This window comes from Mustela nigripes, chromosome 3 (assembly GCF_022355385.1).
Source record: "Mustela nigripes isolate SB6536 chromosome 3, MUSNIG.SB6536, whole genome shotgun sequence".
Classification (NCBI taxonomy): Eukaryota; Metazoa; Chordata; class Mammalia; order Carnivora; family Mustelidae; genus Mustela; species Mustela nigripes.
In genome coordinates this window covers 14883574-14905745 of record NC_081559.1, presented here as the reverse complement: position 1 = coordinate 14905745, position 22172 = coordinate 14883574, and the positions used below count along the sequence as shown (strand labels likewise).

The 22172-nt window shown below is 36.0% G+C and overlaps 2 protein-coding genes and 1 pseudogene across 6 annotated transcripts in view; all 3 read left to right on the top strand.

The window, feature by feature from the left end:
• The window catches only part of RAPH1 (Ras association (RalGDS/AF-6) and pleckstrin homology domains 1), a 97901-nt gene that overhangs the window by 2537 nt on the left and 73192 nt on the right, over positions 1-22172 (top strand). The window lies entirely within an intron of this gene.
• Positions 3074-3685, top strand: LOC132012837 (large ribosomal subunit protein uL15-like). The gene has a single exon (XM_059392639.1). The coding sequence runs from the start codon at positions 3091-3093 to the stop codon at positions 3535-3537; it is 447 nt and encodes a 148-aa protein (XP_059248622.1). The 5' UTR covers positions 3074-3090; the 3' UTR covers positions 3538-3685.
• On the top strand, positions 10189-10275 carry LOC132014628 (U2 spliceosomal RNA; annotated as a pseudogene).

Genomic DNA, 22172 nt, shown 5'->3' with positions numbered 1-22172 from the left:
TCTGAGTCAGAATAATTTGTTTTCACTAATATTTTAACACTGTTCTCTGAAGAAGTGTTTTTAGTCTTTTAGGATGATTAGAATGACTTTTCTTTTGGTTTTGCTTTCTTTTGGTTTTCACCCCTTACATAATTACTGTATTTTTTAGATTAGCATTTTGGGGAGGCACCTGGGTGACTCAGTTAAGTGTTGGACTCTTAATTTTGGCTCAGGTGGTGATCGTAGGGTCTTGAGATCAGTCTTCCCACTGGGCATGAAGCCTGCTTAAGATTCTCTCTCCCCCTCTATCTACTCCCTCTCTAAAAAAGAAAATTAGCAAAAAATAAAGATTAGTATGGTGGATGATTTCACACTATAGATTCTGTAGAATTTCATGGCTTTGCCATGGTTCTGAAGTAATTCAATGTCAGTGTAGTATTGTTAATCCCAAACTCTTAGGAAGATTATTATTAGCAAAACAAGATACCTGACCTCAGACAAATCTCTTATCTTAGATTCTCAGTTCCTTTACCTATAAAATGAGAAATTTGGATTAGGTCACTGGTTTTCAGTGTGTGTTTTACTGAACTCTACAATTTTGAGGATGATCGTCAAGGTTCTGTAGATGTTTCACTCAAATCTCATTAAAAATGTATTTTAAACTTAATAATTAAAAGTGTCTAAGCGACATGTCCTGTTTTAAATGCTTTACATGTACAATTTATTTAATTCTTGCCATAATTCTGTGAAGTAGGTTGTGTTACTGTCTGAGCAGACAAGCACAGACTACAGAGCTGTAAAGTGACAGAGCTGGGTTTGAAACCAGGCAGAATAATCTTAAGCCTGTATTCTTAACCACATTTTATATTGCCGCCATAATTAAATAAATAGCACACACAAGTTTTTTTAATTGTAACATACAACATGAAATTTACCATATTAATCATTTTTAAGTGTACATTTCAGTGGTATTAAGTACATTCACAAAGTTGTGCAACCAGCACTATCTTAAGAACTTTTTCATCATCCCAAACTGAAATTACTCATTAAATAACTCTGCACCACCTCCCCCTCTAGCTCCTGGTAATCACTTTTCTACTTCCTGTTTTTATGAATTTGACTCTTCTAGACTTCATTTAAATGGAATCATGCAATATTTGTTCTGTGGTATTTGGCTTATTTTTCTTAGCATATGTCTTTGAAGTTCATCCCTGTTACAGCATGAATCAGAATTTCATTCCTTTTTTAAGGCTGAATAATATTCTATTGTTTGTGTATACCACAGTTTGTTTGTTTATTCATCTGTGGATAGATGTTTGCTATTTCCACCTTTTGGCTATTGTAAATAATTGCTCTGAACATTGTCATACACATACCTCTTTGAGTCTCCGTGTTCAGTTCTTTGGAATATATACCCAGAAGCGGATTTGCTGGGTCATATGGTAATTCTCTTTGATTTTTGAGGAACTGCCATACTGTTTTCCACAGCAGCTGCAGCATTTTACACTCTAGTAGCAGTGCACAAGCATTCCAGTTTCTCCAAATCTTCAGCAACACTTGTTATTTTCTCAGTTTTATTTTGTTTTGTTTTACAACAGTCATCCTAATTAGTGTAAAGTGGTATCTCATTGTGGTTTTGATTTACACTTTTCCACTGATTAGTGATTTGAGCATCTTTTCAAGTACTTATTGACCATCTGGTTTTTAGTTTTGTTGTTGGTGGTGTTTTGGTAGAAATGTCTATCTAGGTCCTTTGCCCATTTTTAAAATTGGGTTGTTTTGTTGTTGAGTTGTAGGAATTCCTTATATATTCTGGATATTAAGTTTATGTCAGATCCATGTTATATAAATACTGTCTCCCATTTCCGTGGGTCGCCTTTTATTCTGTTGATGGTATCTTTTGATGTAGAGAATTTTTTCATTTTAATGAAGTCAGCTTTATTTTTTCTTTAGCTGCTTATGCTTTCAGTGCCATGTCCAAGAAGTCATTGCCAAATCCAATGTCATGAAACTTTTCCCTTGTTGGTTTTTCTTAACAGTTTTATCTCTTAGGTTTAGGTCTTTAACCCGTTTTGAGTTAATATTATGTATGGTGGTAGGTAAGCGTCCAGCTTCATCCTTTCATATGTGCGTATCCAGTTTATTAGCACCATTTGTCGAAAGGACTATTCTTTCTCCAGTGAATGGTCTTCTCACTCTTATGTACAGATATAAAAAATTTTAGTTCAGAAGCATTTGGCATTGATGGGTGTCTGTGTTGGTGTGAATGTGACTTTCCATGATTGGATTCAGTGTCCTTGCATTCGCTAGCAGGTTAAAATGCAAATCTTCATGAAGACCTTGACTGGCAAGAGTATTGCCCTGGAGATGGAGCCTAGTGACAAAATGTGAAGGCCAAGATGCAAGATAGAGAGGGCATTACCCTCTGCCACACAAAACACCAAAGTCTCATCTTTGCAGGCAAGCATTTGGAAGATGGCTGCCGTACTCTTTCTGATTTTAGTATTGAGAAAGAGTCAGCCTTGCACCTGGTCCTGCATAAGAGGGGTAGTATGCAGATCTTTTTGAAGCCCCTGACCAGCAAGACTATCACTCTGGAGGTGGAACTCAGTAGCACCATCAAGAATGTGATGGCTAAGATCCAAGATAATTTTGATTAAATTCAAAATGTTAATAAAGATTTTGTTGGCATGGCACACACACAATGAAAACCATAACACATTCAAGGCCAATTTTGAAAGAAAAAATTTTTATTTAAAATTTTTTTTTTAATAAATTTAATTGAAGCTTATCCTGAGACTACAGAAGCTGCTACCAAAACAAACAAAAGCTTCTACCTACTTGGAACTACTTATCTAGGTGAAATCAAAACAAAACTTTATAGTAATAAATGGGTTGCTTAGGTTGTTGTAAGTATGTAACTGACATACTTAATCCTTAATTTGTCTCTGAGTTGGTAATACATTAATGTATTTGAACATAGACTAGTGTTAGCAGCACTTTTGTCAATTTTACATATTTGATATACTGTATAAAGATTTCATCTGGGAAGATTTTGTCAGGAAATGTTAGAAAACTCCCAGGTTGCCCTTTTCCGTCTGGGCTGCCAACATGCCTTCCAGACTGAGGAAGACCCAGAAACTTCGGGGCCACTTGAGCCACGGCCATGGCCGCATCGGCAAGCACCAGAAGCACCCAGGAGGCCGGGGTAGTGCTGGTGGCATGCATCACCACAGGATCAACTTCGACAAATATCACCCAGGTTACTTTGGAAAAGTTGGTATGAGACATTACCACTTAAAGAGGAACCAGAGCGTTTGCCCAACTGTCAACCTTGATAAACTGTGGACCTTAGTCAGTGAGCAGACACGGGTAAATGCCGCCAAAAACAAGACTGGAGCTGCTCCTATCATTGATGTGGTGCGATCGGGCTACTACAAAGTTTTGGGAAAGGGGAAACTCCCAAAACAGCCTGTCATTGTCAAGGCCAAATTCTTTAGTAGAAGAGCAGAGGAGAAGAACAAGGGTGTCGGGGGCACCTGTGTTCTAGTAGCTTGAAGCCTCGTGGGGAGAGGTTCATTAAATGCTAACAAGTGCTTTTCAAAAAGAAAGAAAAAAGAAAACTCCCAGGTTATGTAATCTCTGAAGCTTTATCTCGTGCTGTTACTTTAAGATACAATTTACCGCAAGTTAGGGCAGATGTCTTAAAATACATGACTCTTGATTTATAGATTGGCTTTTAGAACAGTATATATTTTTCTATTAATAGAATATTAATAAATATTTAAACAGGGACCCCTGGGTGGCTCAGTCAGTTGGGCGTCTATCTTCAGCTCAGGTCATGATTCCAGAGTCCTGGGATCAGTCCCCATAGCAGGCTGCCTGCTCAGCGGGAAGCCTGCTTCTCCCTTTCCCACACCCCTGCTTGTGTTCCCTCTCTCGCTTTCTGTCAAATAAATAAAATCTTTAAAATATATATATATATTAAAACATAGTGTTCTCTGCTTTAGACAGAGCTCAATGTAATGGAGAAGTCAAACAGCTAGGTTTTCTGCCCTCCAAAACAGGATTCCAGTTTAAGTGCAGGATAGAGGGAATGGGTAGAGAATATAATCAAGGGAGCCGAATCCAAGAAGAAGCACAACGTATTGGGATTTCAAAACAATGTGAAGAGATTAGGTTCGGAAAAGAAGAGACAAACAAGCCATCCCTTTACATGAGGAGAAAAGCAAGGTTGGGAGGTTCATAATTGATGTCTTGTCATCATGTGACACAATTTAAGTCCATTAGTGAATCTGGAGAAAGTTAGAACTAGGCCCAAATACTGTAGAATTGCAATAAATCAGTTTTGTAACTATACTTAAGAATTATATGCTTTTTTAAAAAACACCTTTAAAAGGACCTTGCTAAGTTTGATAGTGAAGAAAAGGGTTAGCTAAGTCAGGACAACAAAACAACTAATAATATGATTTGAAAACACAGTGTATTCTTTATGTATCCAAGCTTATACATGCCTCTGTTCCTGGTTTTCAGTCACGATTTGTTCTTCTAATTTTTCCAGTCAAAATCCCACTTGCCCTTTGAGACCCAAGTGGGTCCTTTGTGAAGCTGTTAGACACCAAGAAGCTGTTAGACACTGAGCAGAATTAATTGCTTTCTTCTTCATTTCTCTAGGTCTTACTCGATTTGCCTTGTGTTATAGATAATTTTGTACTGTCTCAAATCCCCCTGAATTCTGGGAGTATTGGACCTTTCTTCATCTGAAATATCTCGCAGTCCCTTAAATAGAATAGAAATTCAATAAAAAGATTTTAATGAAAACTGTTATTTGAAAAATTATTTGCAGTTGGCATTATATCTCCTGAAAGCATTCATTAATATCTAGTAATGTTAATTTTATTTAGAAAGAATAATTCTTTCTTGGCTTATTTGGCTTATTTTATATTTTAACAAATGACTTTAGAGACCAGTGAGGGGAATCAGTGATCCCCTTATTTGTGAATAGAGTACTTTATAAATGCTATTAGTGGCTCAAAAACCTTTTTGTTTACCCTCGATTTTAAAAATATTTCTTTTAAAGCAGGAGCAATGAATATGCAGCATTATGTTTGGAAAATCTTGGGTTTACTGCTTGGTAATGCAGAAATTCTAAAGTCTGGATATTATATCTGTTTAATTTGGCACTCGGTTTTAATGTTTGTCTTAACTAAAAGGCAGCTCATATACTCCCAAAAGGAGTAAGTACGTATTTGGCTATGCTTTGTTAATGGGGACACTCATTGTTTAATTTCCATCCATCAGTTTTTTGTTTGTTTGTTTTTTAAAGATTTTATTTATTTGACAGAGAGATCACAAGTAGGCAGAGAGAGAGGGGGGAAGCAGGCTCCCCACTGAACAGAGAGCCCAATGTGGGGCTCCATCCCAGGACCCTGAGATCATGACCTGAGCCGAAGGCAGAGGCCCAACCCACTGAGCCACCCAGGCGCCCCTCCATCCATCAGTTTTGAAGATTTGGCTAGTAAGGTTTGCTTTAACTGCAGACCAATGCAAGGATTTGCGTGTGTGTGTGTGTGTGTGTGTGTGTGTGTGTGTGTATACATATATGTATAATATATTACAAATTTGTAATATAAATATATACACACACACATATATACATATATATATATATATATATATATATATATATATATATATAAAGATTTTATTTATTTGACAGAGAGAGCATAAGCAGGGGAGTAGCAGGCAGAGGGAGAAGCAGGCTCCCGCGGAGCAGAGAACCCGATGCTTGGCTCCATCCCAGGACACTGGGATCATGACCTGAGCCCAAGGCAAGCCACTTAACCAACTGAGCCTTGCAGGTGCCCCTGCATTTATATATTTTTAATAAATGCATTGAAAAATCCATAGAAAACTGTATTTGGGAAGCATTTAAAGAGTTTGAAAATGTTTTCTCTGTTTTTAGAGTGTCAGGTACAGTATTTCAAGATGACACCCATGGTTTTCTTTTGGAATACAGTTATTTTCTTACCAAGTTTTAAAATGCCTCATTTATTTTTAAGGTACAGATTAACCACTTTTTTGTTTTTGTTTTTAAAAACAATGGCTATGGGGTGCCTGGATGGCTCAGTGGGTTAAGTCTCTGCCTTCAGCTCAGGTCATGATCTCAGGATCCTGGGATCGAGCCCTGCATCGGGCTCTCTGCTCAGTGGGGAGTCTGCTTCCCCCTTTCTCTCTGCCTGCCTCTCTGCCTACTTGTGGTCTCTCGCTCTCTCTGTTAAAGAAATAAATAAAATCTTTTAAAAAATAAATAAATAAATAAAAACAATGTCTAGGTAGCATACTACTAATGGTCACCACAGAAAGTAAGCAGATTTAGACTTTTTTTTGTAAAAGATACATGATTAACTTTTTGACAACTCTTTTTAAATACTTTGCTATGAAACAACCAATAAACTTGTTGGGTACAAGATGCTATGGTCACTCCTCAACTACATCAATAAAATAACACTTGACAGTCTTCTGACTTCAGCTTCTCTTTTGCTTCAGTAGTAGCTTTTGAAATTAAACCGATTTCCCTGCCCCCAACTTTTTTTGTCAAGGTCAGAATAGATGCTTCATGAAGGATTATATAATATGCTTTTTCCATACAATATTGTTTTGTGTTTTTTTTTTTTAAGGGGGGTGGTTGCAGAGGGAGAGAGAATCTCAAGCAGGCTCCACACCCAGCATGGAGCTTGACATGGGGCTTGATCTGATAACCTGACCTGACTCAAAATCAAGAGTCCAGCGCTTACCCAACTGAGCCATCCAGGGGACCCCATAAAGTATCGTTTCTAATAAGGAAGTCATTACTCTGGAACACCTGTCTCTTTCAGCAACTTCCAAAAAAGGTGGGTTCTTGATTTCATGATTAAAAAAGAACATAGCAAATACTATCACTTTCTCCTCAGAATACTTAGAATTGCTTTGAGTACTTTGATAACTTTATGTGATGTGTGATTGTCTGACAGGTGGCCCTAGGGAAGATACCAGTGTCATTTTGTGTGTTAAGGAAACCTGTGTATTCTATTATATTATGTTATACTTAAAGTACATATGTATATTATAATACAATTAAATATAAAAATAACTAATATGTTCTTATATCCTGTAGATCATCACTCATACCTCCTGGGATACAGTCACCTCCATTATGGGAACCACTGTACAGTTTTACTTTTGTTAATGAGTCTTTCATATTAAGTTCCATTTCATAGTGTATAATATTATATGAAGCCATCTTAAAACACTCGGAGCAAGTGGAAGAAAAATAGATAAATTTCAGCAAAGTGAGACCTAAATAAAATTTATTCTTCACTACAATTGAAATTCTGGCTTTTTTCAGAAGCTTAAATCTGGATTTTGCAGTATGCTTTTGGGAATTATTCAAGGTCAGTTAAAGGCACTCATTAAACATTTAGTTATTCACTAGTTTGATAGACATAATTTTTTCATGTCCATTGTGAGCATTTTTTCCCTAATTTTTCTAGAGACATAGAGAACATTTCCCGTGACTCTACCCTTTACCCTTTTCCACTCTCTCTACTTCTCCCCATCCCAGAAGCAACTGTAACCACAGGTAAATTTTGTCTTTTCTAGAACTTTGTATTAGTTGATTGTATCAACTGGAACTTTATATATGAAGTCATTCAGTGTTCCTCCCTGTCTCTCCTCCCTGTAATCTGACTTATTTTCAAGCAGAATAATGATTTTTAGATTGGCCCATATTATTGCTTATTTATCCATTTACCTCTTGATAGATATTTGGGCTGCTTCCATTTCTAGCTCTTATAAATAAAGCTGTGCTGACTTGTGTACAAGTCTTTTCATGGATACATGTTTTTATTTTTCTTGGATAAATATATGTGAGGACATGCTGGGTTATATTGGGTAGGTGTATTTTTAATTTTTTAAGAAACTGGCAAACTTACCCAAAGTCGTATCACTTTATACATTCAACAACAGTACTTGCCACTGTAATGCGTATATAGTAGTATCTCATTGTAGTTTTAATTTACATTTTCCTAATTGCTAGTAATGTTGAGCAATTTTCCAGGTTCATATTAGCCATTTGAGAAATGACCACAAGTCTTTTTAAACACTGGGTTACCTTTTTTATTATTTATTGGTAGCAAGTCTTCATATATTGTCAATACAAGTCCTTTGTCAGATACATTTGTGAATATTTTCTCTGTGGCTTGCCTATTTTTTTTTATGGTGCCTTTAAAAGAGCAGAAGTTTTTATATTGGACTTTACCAAAGTATTTTTACTTTTACGGTTTAATATTTTCTGTCCTAATAAATCTTTGCCTACACTAAATTTGCAGAAGGTATCTTCTCACGTTTTTTCCTAGAGCTTTATAATTTTAGCCTGATCAACTTTGAATTAACTTTTGTTTATGGTGTGATGAAGCAGCCAAGGATCCCTTGCCCCCAATATTTCTATCTGTTCAGCATCATTTGTTTAAAAACACTTTGTAGGGGCGCCTGGGTGGCTCAGTAAGTTAAAGCCTCTCCTTTCTGCTCAGGTCATGATTCCAGGATCCTGGGATCAAGCCCCGCATTGGGCTCCCTGCTGGGTGGAAAGCCTGCTTCCCCCTCTCTCTGTCTCTGCCTGCCTCTCTGCCCACTTGTGATCTCTGTCTGTCAAAAAACAAACAAACAAAAAACCCTGCTGTGTACTTTAATTTGTCAACTATATCTCAGTAAAGCTAGAAAAACAAAACAGTAGCTGGGTGGCTCAGTTGGTTAAGTGACTGCCTTCCGCTCAGGTCATGATCCTGGAGTCCCAGAATCAAGTCCCTTGTCAGACTTCTGGCTCTGCTGGGAGTCTTCTCCCTCTGACTTCCCCTCTCATGCTATCTCTCACTCTCAAATAAATAAAATCTATAAAACAAAACAAAAGCTTTCCTTTCCTTCTTCCCTACTTTGACATCCTTGTGGAATATCATTTGACAATATAAAAATGAGTCTATTTCTGGACTGTCCATTCTCTTACCTTAACGTAATTCTCAGTTCTTTTGCCGTTACTACATTGTCTTCATTGCTTAGCCTTATAGTAAGTCTTGAAGGCAGGTTTTACCCCAAGGTCTCTTACCAGATTGTTTTTGGCTGTTCTAGTTCATTTGCCTTTCCATGTAAGTTTTAGAATCAGATATAGGTTGTAATTAACTTAGCAAATACTTAGTTCAGTATGGGGACAATTGACATATAACAGTATTGCATTTTCCAGTCCACTAACGTGTATCTGCCCATTTATTCTTTCTTTTCTCTCAACAATATTTCCTGTTTTTCAGTTGCCATGGAATGTGTTATGTGAACATTGCCTGCTGCCCTCTTTGGTCATTTCTTACAGCTAAATTGTTATTTACACATGCTTATTTTTGTGATGTAAATTAAAATTTGGTACGGGGATTTTTCCATATGATAACTTTAATGCATAGATAAAGAGCTCATATTTGATGTGACAGTACTGGAAACAGGAGATTAAACATAACTTTAGAAATATTAAACTAGAAATTTACAGCTGTAGAGTTATTGGAATAATTCCTTTGGCTTGTATGGTTACAAATATTACAAATATTAATATTTAAAGAGGCTTATCTTTTTTAACATAGTCCAGTATTTTTGGAATCAGAAATAAAGCAGAATTTTACCACTTTAATTGGGGCATAAGTTTTAACCAGAGGATTTTGAGTTTGCAGTTTTGCCTTCTCTTTTCCCTCCTCCTTTCAATAATAATAATAATAATAATAGTGGACATCTGCAACATTTAGAGATGTAAAAAGAAGAAAATAAAAACCAGTCCTACCACCCAGAAATGACCACAGTTTAAATTTTTAGTATATTTTCTCAAATGTGTGTGTGAATTTATATAGCTCATTATTATATGCACAGTTTAGTTTTGCTTCTTTTTGTTTAAAGTTACATCACTGGCATTTTCCCATGCATTAAATACTTTATGAATAATTTATACCTGCATTATAGCCCAAACCAGACATAAAACACACCCCCAATTTACTGTTTTTAATTTTTGTAAGATATTTAGTTGTCCGCCCCCTCCTTCTGTTTTCCCCCCATTTTGTTTTTTAAAAAATATTTCTTTGATGAACATATTTCTTTACAATCTTTGTTCATGTTTTGAATTTCATTTTAAAATAATTTTTTATCACTTCTCAGCCTTTTGGCTAAGATCAAGTGTAGAATCTGCTCTTTTCAGTTATAGTGATTCATCAATCTTACATAACACCCAGTGCCCATTACATCACGTGCCCTCCTTATTGTCCGTCACCCAGTTACCCGATGCTCCCACTCCTACTCCCCTCCAGCAACCCTCAGTTTCTGTCTTATGATTAAGAGTCTCTTATGGTTTGTCTCCCATCTCAGATTTCATCTTGTTTTATTTTTCCCTCCCTTCCCCTATGATCCTCTGTTTTGTTTCTTAAATTCCACATATCAGTGATATCATACAATAATTGTCTTTCTCTGATTTAACTTATTTCGTTTAGCATAATTCCATCCACGCTGCAGATAGCAAGATTTCATTTTTTGATGGCTGTGTAATATTCTGTTGTATATATGTGTGTGTGTTTACATTTATGCACCACATCTTTATCCATTAATCTGTAGATGGATACCTGGGCTCTTTCCATAGTTTGGCTACAGTGGACATTGCCGCTATAAATATTGGGGTGCAGGTGCCCCTTTGGATCACTAGGTTCATATTTGTATCTTTGGGGTACATACCCATTAGTGCAATTGCTGGGTCGTAGGGTAGTTTTATTTTCAACATTTTCTGAAGCTTTTAAAGAGTTTTAAATAACAGCATCGTTATTTATGTTTATTGAGTGGTGTAGAAATACTTCCTCTAAAGATATATTAGCTGTCTTAGCTATAAAACTGTCATACTGGAGAATTGCCTACAATATTTTAACTTCTATGTTATGACATCTGTGTAGATAATTTAGATGATTATTTGCTAATAGAACCCATGATGATTTTACTTCCAATAAGCTTTTTGGGAGAACATACTTAAATTTTTTGTAATCATGTACAGTCAAGTAAAAATATAATATCAGCTATAACAGCTATTTGATGAATGTTTATGACAAAAGCGTAGAAATTATTTATTCTGGAGATGTTGAATGTATCCTTCTTACAAAATTTGTCTTTAACCCCCAACCCTGCTACCGTGTGTGTGTTTATGTGTTTGTAAAATGAAAACACCTCATTTATAGTACTGTAGCATGTAGGTGCATTAATTTTAAAATAAAAAATATAAATGGCATAAAAGTTCTGTTCTCTTGTTGGAGATTTTAATGAAATTGCCTGAGGGCAGGCATATTTAACCCTTTTTTTTTTTTAAGATTTTACTTTTTTTTTTTTAAGATTTTTTTAAGATTTATTTATTTGACAGACAGAGATCACTAGCAGGCAGGGAGGCAGGCAGAGAGAGAGGGGGAAGCAGGCTCCCCGTTGAGCAGGAAGCCCCACTCGGGGCTCCATCCCAGGACCCTGGGACCAGGACCCCAGCCGAAGGCAGAGGCCCAACCCACTAAGCCACCCAGGCGCCCCATATTTAACCCTTTAAATAGCTGTATTACCTGTAACTAATCAGCACGGTGCCCAACTCATGATAGTATTTCATTAAGCATTTGTTGAATGAACAGGATTATTTCTTGTTAAAAAGTAGTAATCTTCTTAGGTGAAAATGACTTTTTTTTTTTTTTTTAGTACAAATAAATAGTTAATTCTGCTTAAACCTAGAATTGTTAATATTCTCAAATAATAATTAAGCTTTCTTTCTGGTCTTCTGAGAGCAAAACATCCAGGTAGTTGCTATCCTAAATTGTTGGTGTTTTTGTTTTTGTTTATTACAAAGAAACCCAAATCTGACTTTGTTTTTAACTGAAAAGGAAAGTTAACTTTTTAATCTAAGAATTTACTTAGAACACCTTTTTTGTTTTGTTGCTTAAAGTCCACATTTGAGTGAGATCATATGATATTTTACTTTCTCTGACTGACTTATTTTGCTTAATATTATACTCACTAGCTCCATCCATGTTGTTGCAAATGGCAATATTTCATTCTTTTTTATGGCTGTCCAATATTCCATTGTGTGTATATACCATTCATCATTCTTCTTTATCCATTCATCATTTGATGGGCATTTAGACTACTTCCATAGTTTGGCTATCATAAATGATGCTGCAATTAATATAGGGATACATGTATTCCTTTGAATTAGTGTTTTTGTGTTTTTTGGGTATATACCCAGGAGTGTGATTACTGGCTTGTAAAGTCATTCTAGTTTTAATTTTTTGAGAAACCTCCATATTGTTTTCCACAGTTGGCTGCACCAGTTTGAATTCCCATCTGTAGTGCAAGAGGGTTCCTTTTTCTCCACATCGTCACCAACACTTGTTTCTTGTATTTTTGATTTTAGCTATACTGACAGCCGTGAGGTGATATCCTGATGATGAGTGGTGTTGGGCATCTTTTCATGCATATGTTGGCTATCTGGATGTTGTTTTTAGAGAAATGTCTGTTCATTTCTTTTTATGTTGTCTAATTGCTGCATCTAGGAATCTAGTTCTGTGTTGAATAAAAGTGGTGAAATTGTATATCCTTGTCTTGTTCCTGACCTTAGGGGGAAAGTTCTGTTTTTCACCATTGAGTATGATGTTGGCAATGGGTTTTTCACATAAGGCCTATATTATGTTGAGGTGTGTTCTCTCTAGACCTACTTTGCAGAGGTTTTTTTATTATAAAGGAATGTTGTACTTTGTCATGTTTTTCTTCGTCTGTTGAAATGATCATATGGTTTTTATCCGTTCTCGTATTGTATCACTTTGATTGTTTTTGCAAATATTGAACCACCCTTGCATCCTGGGAATAAGTCCCACTTGATTATGGCAGGTGATTTCCTTTTAAATGTATTGTTTAATTTGGTCTCCTAGAATTTTCTTGAGGATTTTTGTATCTATGTTCATGAGAGATACTGGTCTTTAGTTCTCTCTCTCTCTCTCTCTCTCTCCCTCTCTCTCTCTCTTTGTGTGTGTGTGTGTGTGTGTGTGTGTGTGTGTGTGTGGTGTCTTTATCTGGTTTTGGTATCAGTATGAAACTGGCCTCATAGAATGAATTTGGAAGTTTTCTTTCCTGTTTTATATTTTGGAATAGTTTGAGAAGAATAGGTATTAATTCTTCTTTAAATGTTTGCTAGAATTTGCCTGTGAAGGCGTCTGGTCCTAGACTTTGGTTGTTGGGAGCTTTTTGATTACTGAATGAATTTCAGTACTCATAATGGGTCTGTTGAGATTTTCTATTTTTTCCTGCTTTAGTTTTTATAAGTTATATGTTTCTAAGAATTGATCCAATTCTTCTGAGTTGCATAATTTATTGGCATATAATTTCATAATATTCTCATACAGTTGTTTGTACAATTGATGTTGTTATTTATTTCTCCTCTTAGTGTGATTTCATTTGGGTCCCTCTTTTTTTCTTTTTTTTTTTTTTTTTTTTTGATGAGTGTGGCTAGATGTTTATCAATTTTGTTGATCTTTTCAAAAAATCAGCTTCTGGTTTCATTGATCTGTTCTGTTGTTTCTTTAGTTTCTATATCATTTATTTCTGGTCTAATCTTTATTATTTCCTTCCTTTTACTGGGTTTGGGTTTTGTTTGTTCTTTTTCTGGCTCTTTAAAGTGTAACAAATTGTTTGAAATTTTTCTTTTTTCTTGAGGTAGCCCTGTATTGCCATAATCTTCCCACTTAGAACCACTTGCTGCATCTCAAAGATTTGGACCACTGTGTTTTCATTTTCATTGTTTCCATGTAATTTTGGAGTTTTGACTTCTTGGTTAACCCATTCATTGTTTAGTAGTATATTATTTATTTATTATTATTTTTAAAATATTTTATTTATTTATTTAACAGACAGAGATCACAGGCAGAGAGAGAGGAGGAAGCAGGCTCCCTGCTGAGCAGACAGGGCAAGGCAGGGCTTGATGCCAGGACCCTGGGATCATGACCTGAGATGAAAGCAGAAGCTTTAACTTACTGAGCCACCCAGGTGCCCCAGTAGTATGTTATTTAATCTCCATGTATATGTGCTCTTTCCAGATTTTTTTCTTGTGATTGATTTCTAGTTTATAGTGTTGTAGTGAGAAAAGATGCATGATGTGACTGCAGTTTTTAAAAATTTGTTCAGACTTGTTTTATGGCCTAATAGGTGATCTGTTCTGGAGACTATTCCATATGCCCTTGAAAAGAATGTATATTCTGCTGTTTTAGGACAGAATGTTCTAAATATGTCTGTTAAATCCATCTGCTTCTGTCTATCATTCAAAGCCACTGTTTCCTTGTTGATTTTCTGATGATTTGTCCATTGATGTAAGTGAGGTGTTAAAGTTTCTTACTATTATTACTGTTAGTTATTTCCTTTATGTTTGTTCTTTACCCCTCTCCCCCTGACGATTTAGGTATATGGTGTCATACTTTACATTGTTTATTTTGTGAATCCCTTCACTGATTTTTGGAAAAATATTTTACTGCTTTTGTGTTTCTTACTTTTCTTACTCCTATTTATGGTCTTTCCACTCAAAGGGTTGCTTTTAGCATTTCTTGTAGGGCTGCTTACTGGTCGTGGATTCCTTTAACTTTTGTTTTTCTGGGCAACTCTGTCTCTTCTGTTCTGAACAATAGCCTTGCTGGAGAGAGTATTTATGGTTGCATATTTTTGCTTTTGGCACTTTGAATATATCATGCCACTCTCCTCTGGCTTGCAAAGTTTCTGCTGAAAAAAATCAGCTGGTGGCCTTATGGGGTTTCGCCTTGTATGTAACTGTCTGCTTTTCTATTGCTGCTTTTAAAATTCTTTATCACTACTTTTTTTTCTTTAATTACTAGGGGTCTTGGTGTGGACTTCCTTGGGTTGAATTTTGCGGGGAATCTTGTGCTTCCTGGATCTGGATATCTGTTTCTTTTTTCAGATTTGGGAAGTTTTCAGCTAATATTTCTTCAAATAAGTTCTCTGTCCCCTTTTTCTCTTCTTCTGAGATCCCTATAATGTGAATGTTACTGTGCTTGAAGGAGTCACTGAATTCCCTAAGTTTATTTAGACTGAAGTCAGTAATTAAGAAATAGAACTTCAGACAAAAATGGGTTGGAAGAGATTGGGAGAGACCTTTGGATTTGCTAGTCCATATTTTCTTTTGCATATTAAAAAAATGAGAACTAAGGATTTAAATGATTTAGCCTGAAGTTGTAGTTACTTAATGGTAGAATAAGAATTTCCAAACTCTCCTGACTCCTTATTTAGTCCTAGATGGCTTGGGCTAGGAAGATCTTGCAGACTGTCTTTAAATGAATCCTTTCAGTTGTATAAGAAAACGAAGGTTTGAATTTCTTATTTTTCTTCTTATTCTTAAGTAGGCTCCGCACCCAGCATGGAGCCCAACACAGGACTTGAACTCACAACCCTGAGATCAAGACCTGAGCAGAGATCAAGAGGCAGGCTCAACCAACTGAGCCACCCAGGCGCCCCAACTTGAGTTTTCTTGTTAACCAGTTTGTTTTAAAATTTTAGAGGATGTTTTAGCGTTGTTGTTTAGACACCTTACAAAGTCATTCTGAAAATTTTAGTAAATATTCACCCTATCTTTTCACCCAAAGCAATTCTTGACCATTAAATATTATCCATTTCTGCTTGTGGCTGGTTAATGTCAGAAATAACGAGCCATCTCTGGTTGGATTTCTGACTCCTGCCAAAATAAAATACTGATAGACAACGATGGAGGAAGAACTACAACTGTATGTGGGATTTACTAGTAAAGTGATTTCTCCCTAACCTTGAGTTTCTATTCAGAGTTCTGGCTAATTCTGAAAATCTGTTTTAGCAATTGTGTGAATTCAGAGTTCTGGCTAATTCTAAGTCTGTTTTAACAATTGTGTTGAGACTTAGGAATTGAGAGTAGCTTCTTTCACGGATATGAGAAGAGAAGAACCTAAAGAAATGGAGATAATGAAGCAGGTTGCAGTACAGCATTTTGGAATGAAAGCTTGGAAGGGAGAGAAAGGGAGGTGAAGAAAGTTGCAAGAAGAGATACAATCTGATAAACATATTGATAAATTTCTTTATACTTTGATTTTAATTAGATTCTTTGTTTAAAATTAGAGTTAAGTTTTTTCTATTCTGTACAGGAACCCTTACTATTATTTATTACTTTCTAGGAGAATCATATTATTAACATAGTTGTTGAATCAAATCCTGTCCCTAGAAACAGATAGTCTTACAGAGATATTATAAAAAATTCTGCCCAAACCAAAGTACATTGTAGAAATTTCTATGGTATTTTTAAAAAACCATTCCTCTGTTGATAGAGAAATTAATTTTAAATGTGTTGGTTCTTTGAAATTAGTATTTATTGAGAATCGGATAAATTCGTCCATCCGTCTTTTTTTTTTTTTTTTGCTTTGAGTTCTCTGAAATTAAGGTACCATCTTAAGTTCAGGCTCATTTCAGAAGTGTTTAGCAGGGAAAAAAAAATGATATTCAGGTGAAGAAAGAATATGTCTCTTTGGTAGTTGCTCTGGGGTGACAAATGAAAACCATATGGTCTCTCTCCTGATTCTGTAACCTAGTTGGGTGTGGAGGGTGATAAGGCAAGTGCACAAATAACAACCATATAATATAAAGCTGATTTGCTGTAAGTGTCTTAGAGAGGTACAAAGTTCATGGGCCTCTTGGAGGAAGTAACATCTAACTTTTGTTTAGCAGATATGCGTAAACTTTCTTAGTTATATATTTTTAAATTAAGATATAATACACATATATGTTTTTGTAAAACTTATTTACAAGGTTGTACAACTTCACTATCTAATTCTAGAATAAACTTTTTAAAACTTTGAGTGTTTTTAGCTGATGTTATGCTCTCTAGTTTTCAGGCCCTTCCTATTGTTTTACATCTGGCTACTGCTGGATTTGTATTGGTCACCTGACCCCTGAAAGCATTTAAGTTTATGCGAAAGAATTGTTTTTTTTCTATTTGCATTGACCCTGAAGCAAATGCCAGAATTTCCCTAGGAGCGCCAGTGTGGGGAATACTGGCTCTTGTTCTGCATTTTTTTTTTTACTTCTGTTCCTTTGCCCATTCTATGTTCTAACTCCAAGAATGCTCCCCACTTCTGCGGCTGCCTTTTGTGAGGGATGACTTCTCCTTGCCCTTGAGAGGGCTTCCTTAGAATAAAAACCAAACTCTATTTCTTGGTTTTCAAATCCTTGAATGACCTGGCTCTCTCTTCCTATCAGACTCTGTTCCCTGACACACTAGACTTGTACCTTCTACTTGGAATGTTATTCTCTCTGATCTGTACATATCTGATTCCTTCTTGTAACTCAAATCTCAGTTTAAATATCACTACTTAAAGAGGCCTTCTCTGTACATCCAGTCTAAAACAGCTACTCTGTCACTTTTCATACAACCCTAATTTAATTACCACCACACATGTCATGGGTCTTATTTGTTTGTTTGTTTTTGTTTACTATTTCTCTACCTTGACTAGAATCTAAGTTTATTGTTGGCAGGTCCCGAGTTGATCACGTTTGTTACAGTGTTTCCAGAACAGTGTTTGGCACATAGTATGTGCTTAATGTATATTTGCTGAATAATTGAATAAATATTGAGTGAAAATGCTTGCTTTGATGGCTTCTGCTCTGGTTCATCTCCCTGTTTCTACCTGTCCCTGTCTTCCAGAAATTTGCCAGAATCTCTGATCTTTGGATGCTTTTGCCATCTCTAGCCTTCATTGCCTTTGAGTTTATTCCCTCTTATAATTGTGTACTGTCATTTTAGTGGGATTTTAGGGAGAGAGAGAAATGTATTCTCTCATTCTTTTGACAGGTTGAGATGTTCCAGTCAGGTTGAAAACGTGAACAAAGACCAAGTTAAGAAAGCGTAGGGTTTGTTTGTTTGTTTGTTTTTTTAAGAATACTGAGTAGTTTAGGTTGTTTGAAGGGTAGAAAATAAGGTTGAAAATTTAGGTTGAGGCCATGTAAGAGAGGGTGTGAAATCATTTGGTGTAGAGTTTGTACTTAATTCAGAATGTCATGGGGAAACCCTTGTGGGTGTTTGAGCAGAATCGTGGCATGAAAAAAAGTTTTTAAGGAAGATTAGTTTGACAGTGATGGATTACAAAAAGAGAGGTAAGTTAGGAACTTGCTAGAATAATCTAAGGACATTACAGTATAGATCTGAACCAAGACAGTAGTGGTCATCAAAATAAGAAAGAGAGCAAAGGCACAGAAAACCAGTTGAGCCTCCTGGTGCTGACACTGATGAATTGCTGTGTGATAATTACAGTTTAGTGATGTGACTTTTATTTAGATGGATTGGTTGATTGTATGAGGGACTATACTGAATGTATCTTCTATCAGCAATGTGTTAAGAGTATCTTTCCTAGAATGTATAGGTTTATGAGATAGAAGAAACAAAGCAGACATTTCAGTTTTGTTGGATAAGGGGATATTGAGCACGTGCCATCTGAATGGTGGGCAAGAGGTCGGGGAATATGCTAATGAATAATGTGAGGTGCAGGTGTTTTACTCCCATTTGTTCTCATATTTAATAACAAAATTATTAAAGTCTTTATTTAGCTCAAGCCTTCTTATTTGATTAAATACAGTTGACCTTTGAATAATGCAAGGACTAGGGGTGCCAGCGCCATGCAGTGAAAAGTCTGAGTATAACTTTTGATTCCCCCAGAACATAACTAATGGCCCACTGTTAACTAGAAGCCTTATCACCAATGTAAACAGTTGATTAACATATATTTTGTACATTGTATGTATTATATACTATATTCTTACAATAAGATAAGCTAGAGAAGAGAAAATGTTACTAAGAAAATCATAAGGAAGAAAAAATACATTTATAATACTGTACTGTATTTATCTTAAAAATATGTATAAAAATGGACCCACTCAGTTCAACCCGTGTTGTTGATGAGTCAAGTGTATGAGTCTTTGATTTAGAATGAATTCTGATTTCTTCCTGACCTGCTGTGACATTAACCAATTTTTTTTTTAAACTCGGTTACTTATTTTTCTTATCTGAAGGTTAGAAATGATTGTCTTTGCCTCTGTGAAAGAATTATCTGATGAGTAATTATTTTTCAAAAGTGATAACCTTTTATTTGCATTAAAACTAATTTTATGATGACCAAAAATAAACCAAAAACATTAACTGAGGAAACCAAGCAAATGCAGTTTAGGAATGGTAATACATGCATACAATAATAAAAATCACATGTTGGGAAATACGCAGTTGTTCTTCAGGGACCTTACTTGCATTATTTTATTTGGTAAAAATGTTTTTCGACCTATATGGTTTTTTTCCCTTTAATTCTGAATTTTAAGTGATCCATTAGTTGATATACTGTGTTTCCCTAACTAAACTACAATCTTCTGAGACACACTTTCTTCATCTCCTCTCCCACGCTCCCTCTCTTTCTGAATTTATTTTGATGCAGTTTGGAACTTAAGAAATTTGTAAGAGTGCAAACAACTCCCATATTCCCTTTACCTAGATTCACTTATTGTTTACTTTTTGCCTAGTTATTATTCCTCTCTCCCTTTTTATGTATTTACACGCACTCAAATACACACATACATTTTTTTCTGAGCCATTTGAAAATGAATTGTAGACATTGTGCCCCTTTATGACTAAATTGTTCAGTATGTGTTTCCTAAGGGCAAAGATACTGTCTTACATGACTACAGTGGTATTATCAAAATCAGGAAATGTAACATCAATACAATACTGTGATCTAATCTGCAGCCCATAGTCAGATATTGGCAGTTATCCCAGTAATGTCCTTTATAGCTATATTTATATGTTTACATATTTTCTTTGGGTCCAGGATCCAGTCCAGGATCAAGCATTGCATTGAGTTGTCAGGTCTCTTTAGGTTTCCTTTCTTTTTTTTTTTTTTTAAGATTTTACCTATCCATATGACAGAGAGACACAGCCAGAGATGGAACACAAGTGGGGATAGCAAGAGAAGCAGAAGCAGGCTTCCACTGAGCAGGGAGCCCAATATGGGGCCCGACCCTAGGACTCCAGGATCATGACCCGAGCTGAAGGCAGACGCCCAACCACTGAGCCACCCAGGTGCCCCATTTAGGTTTCCTTTAAATTAGAACACATCCTCAGCCTTTGTGTTTTGGGCCTTCATGTTTTTTAACCATAGGCCAATTATTTTGTAAAATGTCTTGTGATATGATTCAGGTAATGCATATTGTCAGGAATACCACAAAAAAGTGGCGCCTGGGTGGCTTAGTCATTAAGCATCTGCCTTTGGCTCAAGTCATGATCCCAGGGTCCTGGGATCCCAGCGTTGGGCTCCCTGCTCAGTGGAGAGCCTGCTTTCCCTCCCCCTCTGCTGTTCCCCCTGCTTGTGCTCTCTCTTTTTCACTCTCTCTCTCAAATAAATAAGTAAATAAAATCTTTAAAAAAAAAAAAAAAAAGAATACCGCAAAATGATAATGTATATTCTCTGCATTATTTCTCAAAAAATATATGATGTGGGTTGCCCCAATGTTAGTGATGTTGAATTTTATCACTTGGTTATGGCAGTGTCACCCAGTAATTTGTGGGGAGATATTTTAACGATATGTAAATAGTCTTACCAGATTTTCACCCATGATTTATCATCTATCAATGATTCCTACCCGTATCAGTTATTACAATGGTCGCATATGGTGATCTTCTGTCAGTTCATCTGCATCATTTAATTGGCATTCTGTGAGGAAGAGCTTTCTTTTCCCATGTATTTATTTATATCAGTATAGGTTTGTGGATTCTTATTTTATTCAACAGGTTATTGTTTCTTCCTGTCATAATTGATTTTTTATGCCTAAATTGTCCCATATTGGGTTCTGTGTATCCCCTTCCGGCTGGTTTCTGTATCCTTTTGACATATCCCCATCTTTATTGAGCACTTTCTGGCACAAGAAGATATTCTAGGATCTCATCTTACTTTTCGCCAGCCCCAACTTTGAATCATTACTCCAAGGTTCATAGTTACTTTTTGGGTAGAATATGTATTTAGAAACGGAAAACTGGGTGCTAGGTATGGTAATTGGAATGTCATTGCTACTGGAATGTCATCGCTACTAGGCCCTTTGAGTGGACCTACCTACAAACACACTTAAATGTATATCTATCTTTATTCCTACCCCTTCTGTATTTCCTCTGTCTCTTTGAAACCTTGAGTTCATAATGATGATTCAAATTGTAGTCCTGGGCACCTGGGTTGCTCAGTGGATTAAAGCCTCTGCCTTCCGCTCAGGTCCTGATCCCAGCGTCCTGGGATTGAGCCCCGCATCGGGCTCTCTGCTCAGCAGGAAGCCTGCTTCCCCTCCCCACATCTGCCTGCCTCTCTGCCTACTTGTGATTTCTGTCAAATAGATAAATAAATAATCTACAAAATATAGTCCAAATGGCTCCCAAGCCACAGGCTACTACTGTCTAGCACTCTCCCTCCAGTTGAAGCTGGAAAGTGCATGTACAATATCATCTATCCCCAAAGATAACAGGTATGTAGGTAGTATAGCAGGAAAGGTCCTATAGCAGGAAAGTGTGGAGCAGAATAAGCAACATCAACATCTCTGGAAGCAGTCATGGAAGCCCCATTTCTATAGGTAACTTGTAGTGACTGTGTGTTTCCTAGGACTATTATAACAACTTACCACACACTGGGTCGTTTAAAACAACAGAAATTTATTCTCTCACAGTTCTTGAACTTGGAAAGGTGGAATATAACAAAAGAATATTATACTTATTTTTTGTTTGTTTGTTTGTTTGTTTATTGGTTTATTTATTTATTTTAGTTCTTTGATTTCAGATTATGGTTTATGGTATACTGTATAACTAGTAATTTTAAGATTGATACCACACACTGGGTCGTTTAAAACAACAGAAATTTATTCTCTCACAGTTCTTGAACTTGGAAAGGTGGAATATAACAAAAGAATATTATACTTATTTTTTGTTTGTTTGTTTGTTTGTTTATTGGTTTATTTATTTATTTTAGTTCTTTGATTTCAGATTATGGTTTATGGTATACTGTATAACTAGTAATTTTAAGATTGAT